Genomic DNA, 12,718 nt, shown 5'->3' with positions numbered 1-12,718 from the left:
TGCATACCTTGGCAGAAATTGGGTAATTTTGGCATTGATTTAGAAAATATGACTGTCTTTTATTTAAGGATAGTGATCATATGAAGCCATTTATTATCACATAGTTGTTTGGCTCCTTTTTAAATCATAATGATAACAGAAATCACCCAAATGGCCCTGATCAAAAGTTTAAATACCCTTGAATGTTTGGCCTTGTTACAGACACACAAGATGACACACACAGGTGGAAATGGCAATTAATGGTGAATTTCCCACACATGTGGCTTTTTAAATTGCAATTGGTGTCTGTGTATAAATAGTCAATGGGTTTGTTATCTCTCACATGGATGCACTGAGCAGGCTAGATACTGAGCTATGGGGAGCAGAAAAGACCTGTCAAAAGACCTGTGTAACTAGGTAATGGAACTATATAAAGATGGAAAAGGATATAAAAAGATATCAAAAGCCCATAAGAAATAAAAGCCATTTGTTTTGCCCGCTCACTCATTTTTTCTTTACAAATGGTACATATATTACCAATTCTCCAAGGGTATGCAAACGTTTGAGCACAACTGTGTTTAAACTGTAAAGGTCTAGTTGCCCATCAGAGCGCACAAGCAATAAAAGCTTGTTTGCAGCGTGTAGCTGATCATACAGTTTTATAAAAGCTTTATTATATCCCTGCATCACGATGAAGTAGTTAGACTGTGTAACTTTTGCAGCAATTGTTTTCATACTCCATGTCCATCCAACTGAAATTGTCACAACCACGTATATGATAAAAACATGGCTGTAGGATTTTGACTACTGACAGATATTTGTGAAAATGATACAATGTTGTCAGCCAGCAGATTAGATTCAACTTTATTGTCATTAACTAGTACAGTACAAAAAAATGCATTTAGCATCTAACCAGAATGCAGCAGAAGAGGGCAATACTTAAAAGTATTATGTATAGTGTATGTTACAAGTGGAATGTATAGACGTGCAATGAAGGCAAATGCAGTACAAATGGCAATTCTAAATGCAGATAAAGTATTAGGTTTAATGTATGTAACAAGTGGGAAATGAATAGTTGTGCGATGAGGCAAATACAAGTACATATGGCAATTTTAACTGTGCAGTTGAGGCAAATAGGAGGTGAAAAGTAGAATGTGCAACTGAAACGCAGATATAGCAGCAATGAGGTTACCAAGCTAGACAAGTACATGTACGGTAAAGGTGCGATACAGGCAAATTGAAGGTGCAAGGTGGCATGTGCAGTATGAAAAGCTACACTTTGTGTTAGAGATTGAACAATAGCTACATAAGCTACCTACAGAATTCCTGTGTTTTCGCCATATGCCTTGTTGAGGTCCTGGGGCAAGTTTAGCTGTTCTTTTAGGCAAATGACAAATAGGTAAAAAGAGACATGGAATATTGGATTTGTTTTAGTTACATTATGTCACTGTCTCATTATACCAGTGATAAACTTTTTCTTTCAAAAAAAGTAGACCAATAATTAAAACCTACATTATTGAGGTTTTCTTAAAAACAACCTGAGATTTGCCTGTCAAATTTAACCCTCCCTGAAAACTCTACCCTGCCCCAACACACAAAGAAAATACTATACAGCCCTCCCTAGAACAGACATTTAAGTTCCAATACCATCCCCATTATTGACCACCCCCCCCCCCAAAAAATTTTTTTTGTGTTCATTGCTTTTATTTAGGAATCTTTGTATTTCTTTCAATATCTCCACTGAAAACTAGCGCAAAAAGGAATATATTGCCACCTGCCAATCACTGAAACTTTTGTGCCCATAAGAAATGTTAAATATTGTACCAAGTAGATGTGTGTCTGGAACCAGTGTATATTCTATACTACAATTTTTCCTAACTATTTTTCAGTAACTTTATCAATTACAAATGACTTTGGCTCTGCCAGGAATACCCCTTGAAGAACCCCTTCATGTGCAGTACTTCCAGTTGATCTATGTAGGGTCTAATGGGTATTCTGAAGTTGGGTTTTTGACACAGGGGTCCTTGTACCCTTAGTTGGTGACCACTGCTGTACAATACTGACAACAGGCTAATAAACATCTGTTAGTCTTTTAATTCAAAACTGATATACTTTTGTAGTACTTTAACACTATATGGTGTAAAGAAATGTTACTCACATTTTGCTGAGTTATACATTTTTGGTGAAGTTATTTCTCTGGAACTGTTTCACCCAAGTGTGGGGTTGAGTAAACTTGGCTCATGTAGCTCAGTTGGTATACAAGAGAGCTTGCAATGCCAGAGGTTGTGGGTTTGATTCTTACAGGGACCAGATTGGAAATGTATGCAGACAGTACTGTAAGTCACTCTGGATAAGGGTGTCAGCTAAATCGCTAAAATGTCAATGTAAATGAATCCCAAATAGGATTCTGTCTGCCATTTTCCTGGCTCATAATGAGCCTCCCTCATGTGACATCAGCATATAAGGGCCTTCAAAATCGCTGAAATGCGTCATTTTCATGTAGGCTACCTTGGGATTGGGTCATGCCAGTTTTGACATATTGCCTAAAAAAGCTGTATCATTGTGGAATGAAAAACAACGTATAACACCTCACAAAATGAATTTCTGTTTTTTTAAACATCAATAAAAGTGCTATAACTGTTATTTTGGATGAAGTATTTGCAAAGTAATGCAGTTATACTGCACTTAAATTGCAGACATGAAGTAAAGTGTACATGTAGTCACCTGCTTTAAAATTAAGCCTTGATGCGGTACCACCCAGCAGATCTAGTAGAAGGAAGAGGACCTCAAACAGAACCCCTCCCTGAGATAAGAATGGAGCATCTTCGAAAGGTGCCTCCACCTCCACGAATGTCCATGGCATGAGTTCAACCATCAGGAGTAAACTACATTTTTGTATTTGACCAACACCCAAATGGATCGCTTTTGTATTAACATGTCAAAATAAAGACCAGAGTTGAAATGTTTCACTAAAATATTAAGCATAAAAAAAATCATTTTTTTGGTTACGTTGACTCTTTAATTAGCTTGTCTTTGTGTAAACTGTAGCTGTTTTTAAGGCTCCCAACCATGATATTATATTCCAAATTACTAAGTGCTTACATGCCGTTAAAGGTTGGGAGAGACCTGTGAGAAACCTAAAGCCAGTGATTATAAAGCTCTAAAACACATCTGCACCCAAGCTCAGTGTTACATGTGACCACAGTGTCGACGAACACAGATATCAGCATCCTTACACCATTCACCTTACTACTGCTTCTAACAGTAAAGGCAAAATGATACAGGCCAAAATACAACATTTCTGAATGTGGGGTCTGCATGTCTAGACGTCTGTCATTCAAAATGGCCAATAATGATTAGTTTCACTCAGCCTGGAGAATTCCACAAAGTGTGTGGTGTCACTAATTGCCTTTAAAGAGCACAGACAGCCACTGAGCATCCCTTGTTCTCTAAACAAAGCAGAGGTGGGCCTGGAAATGCCAAGGCTACTGATGTTTTACAAACCTTTATCAACTGAGATTGTGAGGTAACGAGGTGACAAGGGACAAGACAATCCTAGCGCATATCGTAGGATATGTGTTGTTCTCATTACCATTCTTCTGGAACCATGTTTGCCCAGAGAAAAAAAAGCCACCAAAGCAGTCATATGCGTACATGTAGGTCAAAATGTTATCCTCACCTGACAAGTTGATGGAAAATAGAAGATTATCTAACACATAGGGGTGCTGCATCTACAATGCTGACACAAATTTGTCAAAGAATACGTATGGATTCTGCTTTCTGCAATGACTACCACAGCAACACTCCCCATTCGTCTTGTGTGAGAAACCAGAGCACAATGCTAGTGACAGGAGCAGAATGGCCAGGGTCCGGCTCCCTCTCCTACTGGCATCTAGCGGTGGGCACTACATCACTGTCACCACGGAGACCCCCAGGGAATCGCCCTCTGCAGCGTTCACAATACAACAGGCCCAAGCTGTAGGTGGCATAACCGGCTGTGAGTAATGGCAGGAAAGAGGAGGGCTTTGTAACTACAAAAGGACCAACGGATGTTCCAATTTGTCAATTTTTCTTATGAAACTGGACAGGTACAAATATCCAAAGCCCTACCGGAGAATCTCTCATCATGTGTCGGGCTCTATCCTAATCCCTGTACGCCTTCACATCCATATGTAGCCCATTGTAGGCAGAGGGAGCCCATGGGATACTGACAAGACAGCATGGTAAACTTGGTTTACATTGAGCAGGGGAGATTAAACTCTTCAGCTAGGGAGACCAAATTATTTACTGTTGTGTCTACCAAAATGTACGTTACGCTATTTGAGAAAGCCCCCTAAAGCTGTGTCTACACTTGACAAGTCACCTCTGCTGTCAGAACGCAAAGACTGCGTTGAGAAAACCGGTCTGGTTGGTTTCAGACATGGTTGATGACTTCAGAAGGGACATTGTGTGTCTCAATGCAATTTGACTTCCTAAAGAGCATTTTATGGGAGACACCAGAAGTTTTTCATAAGTATCCAGAAAACGTGTAAATTGTATGTGACTAACCTAGCCTCTTAAATGCTAGCAAGCAAGCTCATTAAGAATACAAACATTTTGTTTGGCTAGAATAGTAACAGTACATGATCACTTGTTTGCAATCCTTTTAGGAGCGTACATATGTTGCCTAGTTTGCTAGCTACAGTAGTTAACTACTGAAACATGTTGTTAAATTACTATCATGTTTTCCCTTTTGTCACCGCTGGACCACCACTTTGTGGCATTTGAATACAGAGCAAGAAAATCTGGACACTGTATGCAAAGTACAAACAGAAATACAGTTGTTGATGCATGATGTGTACAGAATTCCATTATCAGAACTAAATAATGAGAATATCAAAACTGCATTAACGTTCAACTGTAGACAGCTTCAATTAAATTTTATAACTTGGACAAAATAACATCATTAAATATGGTAAAACAACCAATATTCTATACTGGGTTGTTCGAATTCTGAATGCTGACTGGCCGAAAGACATGGTATATCAGAGCATTTACCACAGGTATAACAAAAATAACTAGTTCACCATTTTAATAACTTTTTTATAATAGCAATAAAACACATTGAGGGTTTGAGGTTTATGTCAAATACACCATGGCTAAGAGCAGTATCCAGGCACTCTGCATTGTGTTGTGCCTAACAACAGCCCTTAGCTGTTAAAGCCCCTTCAGGCCATATTGCTTAAACATACCCTGGGAAGAGAATGAGTGTGCTTTTCACACAGTGGAACATCTTATTAGCTACAGCCTGTTGAGACAGAGAATCCGCCATGTCTGCTGATAGATTTCCTTTCCTCAGATCACTGTGAATGGATATCACAACTGTCCCTGAGTGCTATTCCACATGCTAGGATGTCAACGACAGCAATTAGCCACTAAAGAAACAAGCTTCCTTTGAGGTGAATGCAAGCAACAAGATGTGGACTCAAGAAAAGGAAAAGGGGAGGTATGTTTTCACACTCCTCCCCTGGTACCTGGGGGTCATTAAAAAGACCCCTACTACACATCCAAACAGACTCTATTAACACCCCCTAATTAGAGCCAGTCTACAACTCACTACAGGAGTTGTGGGAAGGGAACACACCTAGCCCTCTCAGCCTTAGAAATATAACAACCTAACTTCAATAGAAACGGTTACCTGAGAGAAAGTGACCTGCTTTGCTACCACAAGAAACGGTGACAGTTGTCAAACGTGTCATACAACTTGTATGTACAGTGTGTCTTAATCCCTCACCTCTCTGCCCCCACATTAAAAAGTGTGTCTGTAACCGCATGTGCTCAAAAGATATGAATCTACGTGGAACAGGGGGCTTGGGAAAGGTCATGGCCGAGTTTGTCATGACTGGACACGCTTAGCCAGAGAGCCGGAATCCACTGAAGGGGCAATCAAATGGCTCAACAGCCAAACAATATAGCTGGCCCACACACCAATGCTCCCGCCATCGAATAAGATAATAAATTACATGTTAATGAAGGTCTTGGAGAGTGCATCCAAGCCTATTGGTAGTGGGCTGGAACACTTTCAGTTCTGTTTAGTTCAGCTCTTGGGGACAGGCCCTAGTGAGTTAGGGATGGTCTGTCTCTGTCACCAAGGGTATGGAGCGGTGACCTGGGGAGGACAGCAGAGCTCTAATTTATGTCTCCCTGCATTCATAGAGGAATAGGAGAGTAGCTCTGAACTTGCACTTCAGAGGAAAATAGACCAGCAGGCCCCTGACAAAGGAAATAACTAAGGTCAACTATTGTGACCTCCGGACAAGAGAATGGGGGCAAAGAACTCAACCGACATTAACACTACTAGACCAAAAAAAAAAATTATCATATCCTTTTATTGTAACTGCAGAATAAGGGAACATATTATCGACACACAAAGGGAGAATGTACTCATGACGAATGTAATTAAAAACACCATGTTAAATTATTCAGGATTTACTGAGCAAATCTCCTGACCCTGGTCTTAATACAGTCTGCCTGTTCTTGATTTAACAACAGAATCCCCTCCATCTGCGAGGGGACGATGCTGTCAAACAGTAGTTAAAAAGACCAGCATGGGAGGGCTGTGGGGGCCAGTGGTTCTGTGACTGACCATGAGTCAGTCTGTCTGTTTGCCAGCAAGGGAGACCCAAACTACCACAAAGAGGGCCTCCATAGGTCCATAGACAAAAAACATCTTCCCTCAGAGTGCCACTCCAAACTCTGAATTAACATTCTTCCAGCACAAAACCCCTAGCTCTCACCCAAACAGACCGCCAGTTATCCTCTGTGTTTCAAGGCAAGAGGCTGTTGAGGATCAAGGGGGATGAATTGGTCCTGATTTGTACTTAATCCAAAGCTCCTCGTGAAGGGGAGATGACATGTGGGGTTAACTCTTCCTCGTTATGCACTCTTTCAGTCAAACAGACAGACCTTCTCCCCTGTGCATGTTTTGCTATATTTATTTCCTCTTCAGTTTTAGTGAAATACAAGTGAATGCAGCTCTACTCTCCTCCCATCTGAAATCTAAAAGTAGAAGCACATTTTAAGAAACGATGGACTAAGTGAATTTCTGATGGCCCTCAGGTCATCCTTGGAAAAGAAAAAGGAAAAGGGGAGTGGGAAAAAAATGGATCAAAGAGTCCTTCCAGTCTATTCAAATGCAATTGCAAATCACTTTGTGTCTTTGCACAGTTTTAAAAGAATGGGTCACTGCTGTTTTATTGTGGAGAAGCTACCACTAATGAAAGGGAGAATACAAAGATTAGCACTGCCAGCCAAGCGGCTGAAACTTCACCCTGAGTTTAATTGCACTGAACAAGGGAGATGGTAAAACAGGGCAAACAAGGGACAAAAGCCCACGGAGCAGGGAAGGAGGTAGAGGCTATTAGCAAAAATGAAGGCAATACGTTTTATGGAGGCATAGTGTCCAGGGTGGAACATGTGAACTATGTATCTGCCAGTGAGAAAGAACCTAAGTTCCCCAAACTCTTTCTTTCTTCCTCTTAAACACATACACACACCATTCTATTTCCTGGCTAACACTGCTTATAAAAGTGTTTGACATAACGTGTCATGGACAATCAAAAATTACAGAAGACATACAAATTGGTTCTGTTTCCAGAACAACTGATGACACAAGGGGAAACTTACCAGACCAGAGCATGTAGATATGGCTGCAGAGGAAGCTGTGAGGTTGCGTATAAATCCCTGATACAAGCAGTCCTGATGGGCGTGCTCCTGAGCCACCGTGGTGATGCCCTTTGACCCCAGCACCTGAACTGTGAATCCCTCTGCAACTACCATGGAAGGTTGTAATTCCAGGTGCATGTCCCTCCCAAAGGCTGACAGTCTGTAATGTACAGGGCCCCCCATGGACAGCAGGGACCTCTTATTCCGGCCTCGCCGAAGAACGTCGTGCGACACATACCCACCATGAGCATCCACTTCAATGGGAGTCACAAACATGTAATCTGAGGGAGAACCGAAAAAGGTCAAAACCCAAGTGCATATCCACCCGGTTCATCAGTGTTGGTTCTTTTGGCACCAAATATGATCACTCATACCAGTATTGCATGATAGTGGAGTATTACATATAATACTGTCTATGTAGGCCTCTATTCAACAAAAAGTAATAGAAATTATATTTTAAATGTCCACCCTTAGACGAACTTTACTCCATTTAAATATTAATCCAAAAAGAAAAATCAAAAACTAACAATACGTCGATAGTATTATAGTCCCATACACTCCTTCACTGTTTAATAAATGAATGCTATGAATTCGGTTCGCTCCCGTCAACCAGTCCTAAAATAAGGGCATATTCCGTGCTGCACGGAAATTAATTTCTACACCGGCAAAACGCGCGTGGCTAGAAAGTTACTAGCCAAGAAGATGGGGTAGCGTCATGAGGTGTGCGCAAAAGGCACCAATGAGCGCTTTAACTTCGAACTTTTCCAAGTGATACTTTTTCATTCTGAACAGTAGGAATGTTATTGTTTCATTTGCATAAAAAGACATACTTTTGCAATGCTATAACAATTTTCTAAGCAGTTTTAGAGTAAAGTAGTCTAACCAACCGGCTCAGTCTAAAATACTAACCGTGATTTAGTCCACTGGTATCACTGGCAAAAGTGGAAACAGAGTAAATGGAATGTGAGCAGTAGATATGCAGCGTCTGCAACACGACAGGTAACAACAAGTTAATGATACAATAAGGGTAACAGTTTACGGTAGCAGCCTGCATTCTGCAATTAATACGTACATCTGATTATACAAAAAATTGTCACCTGCCTTCAAAGTGTTCCAGAACCACAGATTGGACAGGAGCTTTACTGATGTGCAGCTGACAAGTGGGATTGGCAATGTCCATATCAAAAGAAAAAGACAATCCATGTTGGCATGCAATACTCTGCTACCTCCTAAAAAAACGCAAAAGTAATAACCTGCGGCAGCGCATAATGTAACACATAGCTAATTGATTTAAGTGCCTTTTACATATAATCAAGTCAAGTCAGCCCGGTCCATTTGGCTGTGCCTGGAGAGGTATAGCGCATTCGTGCGTTTTGCAGAAACAGGTAGCAAAATCGCCGGAGAGGACTGCTGATAGTGAACAACAATGACAGTCAGCTCGTGCTAGACGGTAAAGCAGCAATAGTACCCGAGGGGTGGTGGTGGTGGTGGGGGTGGTGGGGGCTAGTGGGGGGCGGACGAGGGGAGGTGGCCAATCAGCAAAGAGCATTAGGCTGGGTGATGAGTACTGTATCCCCAGGCACACCACGTTAATTTAGTCTGGGTACTACTGTATTTACGTTGATAAATGACATTTGAAGAGACTAAAAGTAATTTGATTCCCTAATGTATTAACGCTTTAAATAATCCAACAGCAAACCCACATTCCAATGGAAAAGACAGATTTTTGATTTAGTTGTCATCATAAGGTATTATCATAGCACTTTCATCAATTAATAAAAATCACATCGAAATTATATTAGTAATTCAATGTCAGACCTGGTAGGTATACCATAACTTTTATTTTCACTATTCTTCATCTAATAGAGTCATAGACACAATTTATGTTATTACGTTTTGTATTTTAATTGGGTATTGTATATACATTTGCTATTGTGTGTATGTATATTGTGCATTTTTTGTCTTTTGATTAATGCTGGACAAAGAGTAGCTGTTTGTCTGTGGCTGGTAGGGATTCTAGTAAAAGGCCAAATATTAGTAGAACAGCAGACTAGAAGTGCATATTCGTTGTGCTGTACTTGTACTGTTCAATGGCAATGAAGTTTAATCTAATCTAATATTGAATATAATTGAACAACGCTGTTGGGATTCCTACTGCTCTTTCTCCTGCTGTTCTCTTCATCTTTTATTGTTTACCCATCATCTGAAAGCATCTGGGCGTAGGGGTTGGTGCACAGGGCTACTTATTTCTCCAAAGTGGTGATTTTCTGTATTCCTCCTGGCTCACCTGTCTTTGCCCTTTCTTTTGATTCCATGCTATCAAAATAATTTTAGATTAAAAGGATATTTGTTTTTTTTTAGCATGTCATACATCATTTTCCACTTAATTTAAGTGTTGAAATATCATCCAGACAGGTGTTTTGGTCAGTTTCAGAGATGTATTTAAACGTGAACATTCTTGAAGTTGAAATTGAACGTCGTCATTTATTGCCCACCAGGTTTCCTTGAAAATGTCCTTAATGTCCTTGACAGCTTGATAAGGCAAAATCCTGAAGATGGCCAACAACTAATTTTACTGGGCAACTGTCCCCTTTCCTCCTGGCCAGCACAAATCTCCCCTTCTGCTCAATTGCTAAGTGACTTACTGCAGTCTCACAGAATTGGCCTGAGATTACCTACCATCCTTTCATGCCCTCCTCACTACATTTTTGTCCTCACTGCTGAAGCCACTTTGTATCACTCCAGATTTGATACTTGTTCCTCTAAATCCAGGAAAGTAAGTAATGCAATCATCTCTCAAATCGCATGACAAAATCTTAGTTATTTCCTTGTTACTAAAATTCCACACGGTTCACAAAATCTCTGTTGAAGTGAGAGAACAAGGGTGCAGGGAATCGTTGTGCCAGATTTCTTTTACGGCTTTTGTAACCTGGTTGAAAATATAGCGATAGTTGAATGCACTCTTTTTGTAAGCTAATGTTGTTCAGCTAATGTCCACAAGGTGGGAGAAAAGTTGGGATATCCCTTGATATCCCAAGACATTCAGATGACGTTATTTCAGCTGATTCGGTCCACTGGTCCCAGTCAGCATCCAAGTTTTTATGCATTAAAGTAGCATTTCAACCTGTGGGTCCCTTATGTGTTTTGTATTTTGAGAGATTTCTAAGTCAGTAAGATTTGTTTCACACAATTGTCCAGAGTGAGTACAGGATTGGGCTTTGCGCACTAAATGACCCTCTCGTGCAGCAGAACGTGTATTGAAGGGTTTACATGATCTGAAAAGCAAATATAGTCATGTTTCATTGCGCAAAGCTGCAAAGATCACAATACAAGTCGTTTTGTGTGCAGTTTTTCTGTTATGACGAAGGCATAGGATGTCTTTCAGTGAAGTAACTATCAGGAGATATATTGATAAATGTACATGGTGTCAAAACCTTTCTATAATCTGTAACACTACAACTCTGGAAGGATGGTGCTTCCTGCTCTCACCCAGTCCCTACCTTCAGGTGGCTTTTTTCAAACGTCCTCTTTTTTGTTGGGTTCTTTTTTTATCCACGGAAGATCACTAGCACAACACAATGGCTTCTCATCAAGACTGAGGTCGGTTTATACATTTTCGAAGATGATATCATCATGATGATACTGAACCATACATGTTTGAACCAGAGTAGGATGACAAAAAGGATTTGAGGGACGGTGGGAGCTGGACATTTTAACAGTACCAGCTCCTTTTCCTTCTGATATGCAGGTGAAACATGTTCAAATATGGATTGATGACTTTGTTAATTTCATGTGGACAACAACAGTTTTATCCAGACTGTGATGGAAAATATTCAAGTTAGTTCTATTGATTGGTGATTGCTTTTTTATTAACTAACTGTGGCTGTGGGAATGAACTAATTAGTTATTTTGGCGAGCTTTTGAAGCCACAGTAACTTATTAAAGATTTGTAAGTAGTTATGTTTACGGTAAAATACATACTCTTTTTTGATATGGCTATAAGATTACTAAAGCATTGAAGGAAGCAATATTTGCGCGCCTAATCATGCTTGATAGATAGTGATCTGTCTGCCTGTCTACTGTATATTGAAACATGAGCAGAAGTTTATCTGTCTTTAAACAGCTTAAAAAATGCAAATTCAATAACTTTGCTCTTATTGTGGTTGAACATGTTTTAGAACCTGGTGGTCAGGTCTATAAAGCCATCCTTCATAGATCTAATGACCAGATTCAATGAAAAGTTGAGAAAGCATGAATTCGGCTGTCAAAATGAAATGACCATTGCAAAAAGTTATTTCTACTAGTTAATGTTTGTTAAAGTTGGTGTTTTGACAATTTTTGCAGGGTGACCATGAAAGTTGCCTACTCAGCATGTAAAAAACATCAGTGGTTAAAGTACAGTTACATATATGTAATCTACTAGGCAAACAGTTACGGAAACAGCAAGTTCAAATGTCAAAAGGAAATTATGAGTGGAAAAAGTTATTTCTACTGGTAAATGTCTGCTAATGTTAGTGTTTGTTGGCATGTAAGTGGTAAAGACACATCCATAATATCTTGAACCTGGGGTATATCTGTTAAATCGATTCTAGCTACATAGGCACATCCATTAATTGTGACACTGTTTGTCTCCAAATCCTACAGCGAAATTTGAAAGAACATCAAATCGACACAATCAACATTGGTGTTTCAAAAATAACTATTGTTTAAAAAAGTTTAAGATTATGTAATCTGAATTGCATTTCTAGCCATTCTCCGATGGCTATTGTGTTAGGGAGGCGGGATGTACGTTTGGTATGAATGCTGGATTTTGTGGTATTCAATGAAATACAGAGAAAAACAGTAGTTACGGATTCTAACGCAAAATTTAAATTTGCTCATTTTAGATGGTGTTGAAATGTAGTAGTTTTATGGCACAAATGTATCATAAACGCTAGCAGCAGCCATTAGTAATTAGTACATTAAATAGGTGAGCTATGGTGAAATTCCCCTTTAACCACAATGCTCTCTTCCCTTTTGTCAGGATGGAATCCTG

The 12,718-nt window shown here is 39.8% G+C and overlaps 1 protein-coding gene across 1 annotated transcript in view; it reads right to left on the bottom strand.

Annotated features, from left to right (window-relative positions):
* Positions 1-9,122, bottom strand: part of adamts18 (ADAM metallopeptidase with thrombospondin type 1 motif, 18) — a 53,704-nt gene extending 44,582 nt beyond the window's left edge. The window contains exons 1-3 of the mRNA XM_013138844.4: positions 8,785-9,122; positions 8,593-8,668; positions 7,645-7,964 (exon numbers count right to left, since the gene is read on the bottom strand). Of these exons, the coding sequence (XP_012994298.2) occupies positions 7,645-7,964; positions 8,593-8,668; positions 8,785-8,886 (498 nt within the window). The 5' untranslated portion in view covers positions 8,887-9,122. The remainder of the gene's footprint in view (positions 1-7,644; positions 7,965-8,592; positions 8,669-8,784) is intronic.
* Positions 9,123-12,718: the final 3,596 nt, after the last annotated feature.

The sequence above is a fragment of the Esox lucius genome, chromosome 2, assembly GCF_011004845.1.
Source record: "Esox lucius isolate fEsoLuc1 chromosome 2, fEsoLuc1.pri, whole genome shotgun sequence".
In the NCBI taxonomy this organism is placed as follows: domain Eukaryota; kingdom Metazoa; phylum Chordata; class Actinopteri; order Esociformes; family Esocidae; genus Esox; species Esox lucius.
Note: the sequence above shows the minus strand (reverse complement) of the source record. Positions and strands in the feature narration are given on the sequence as shown.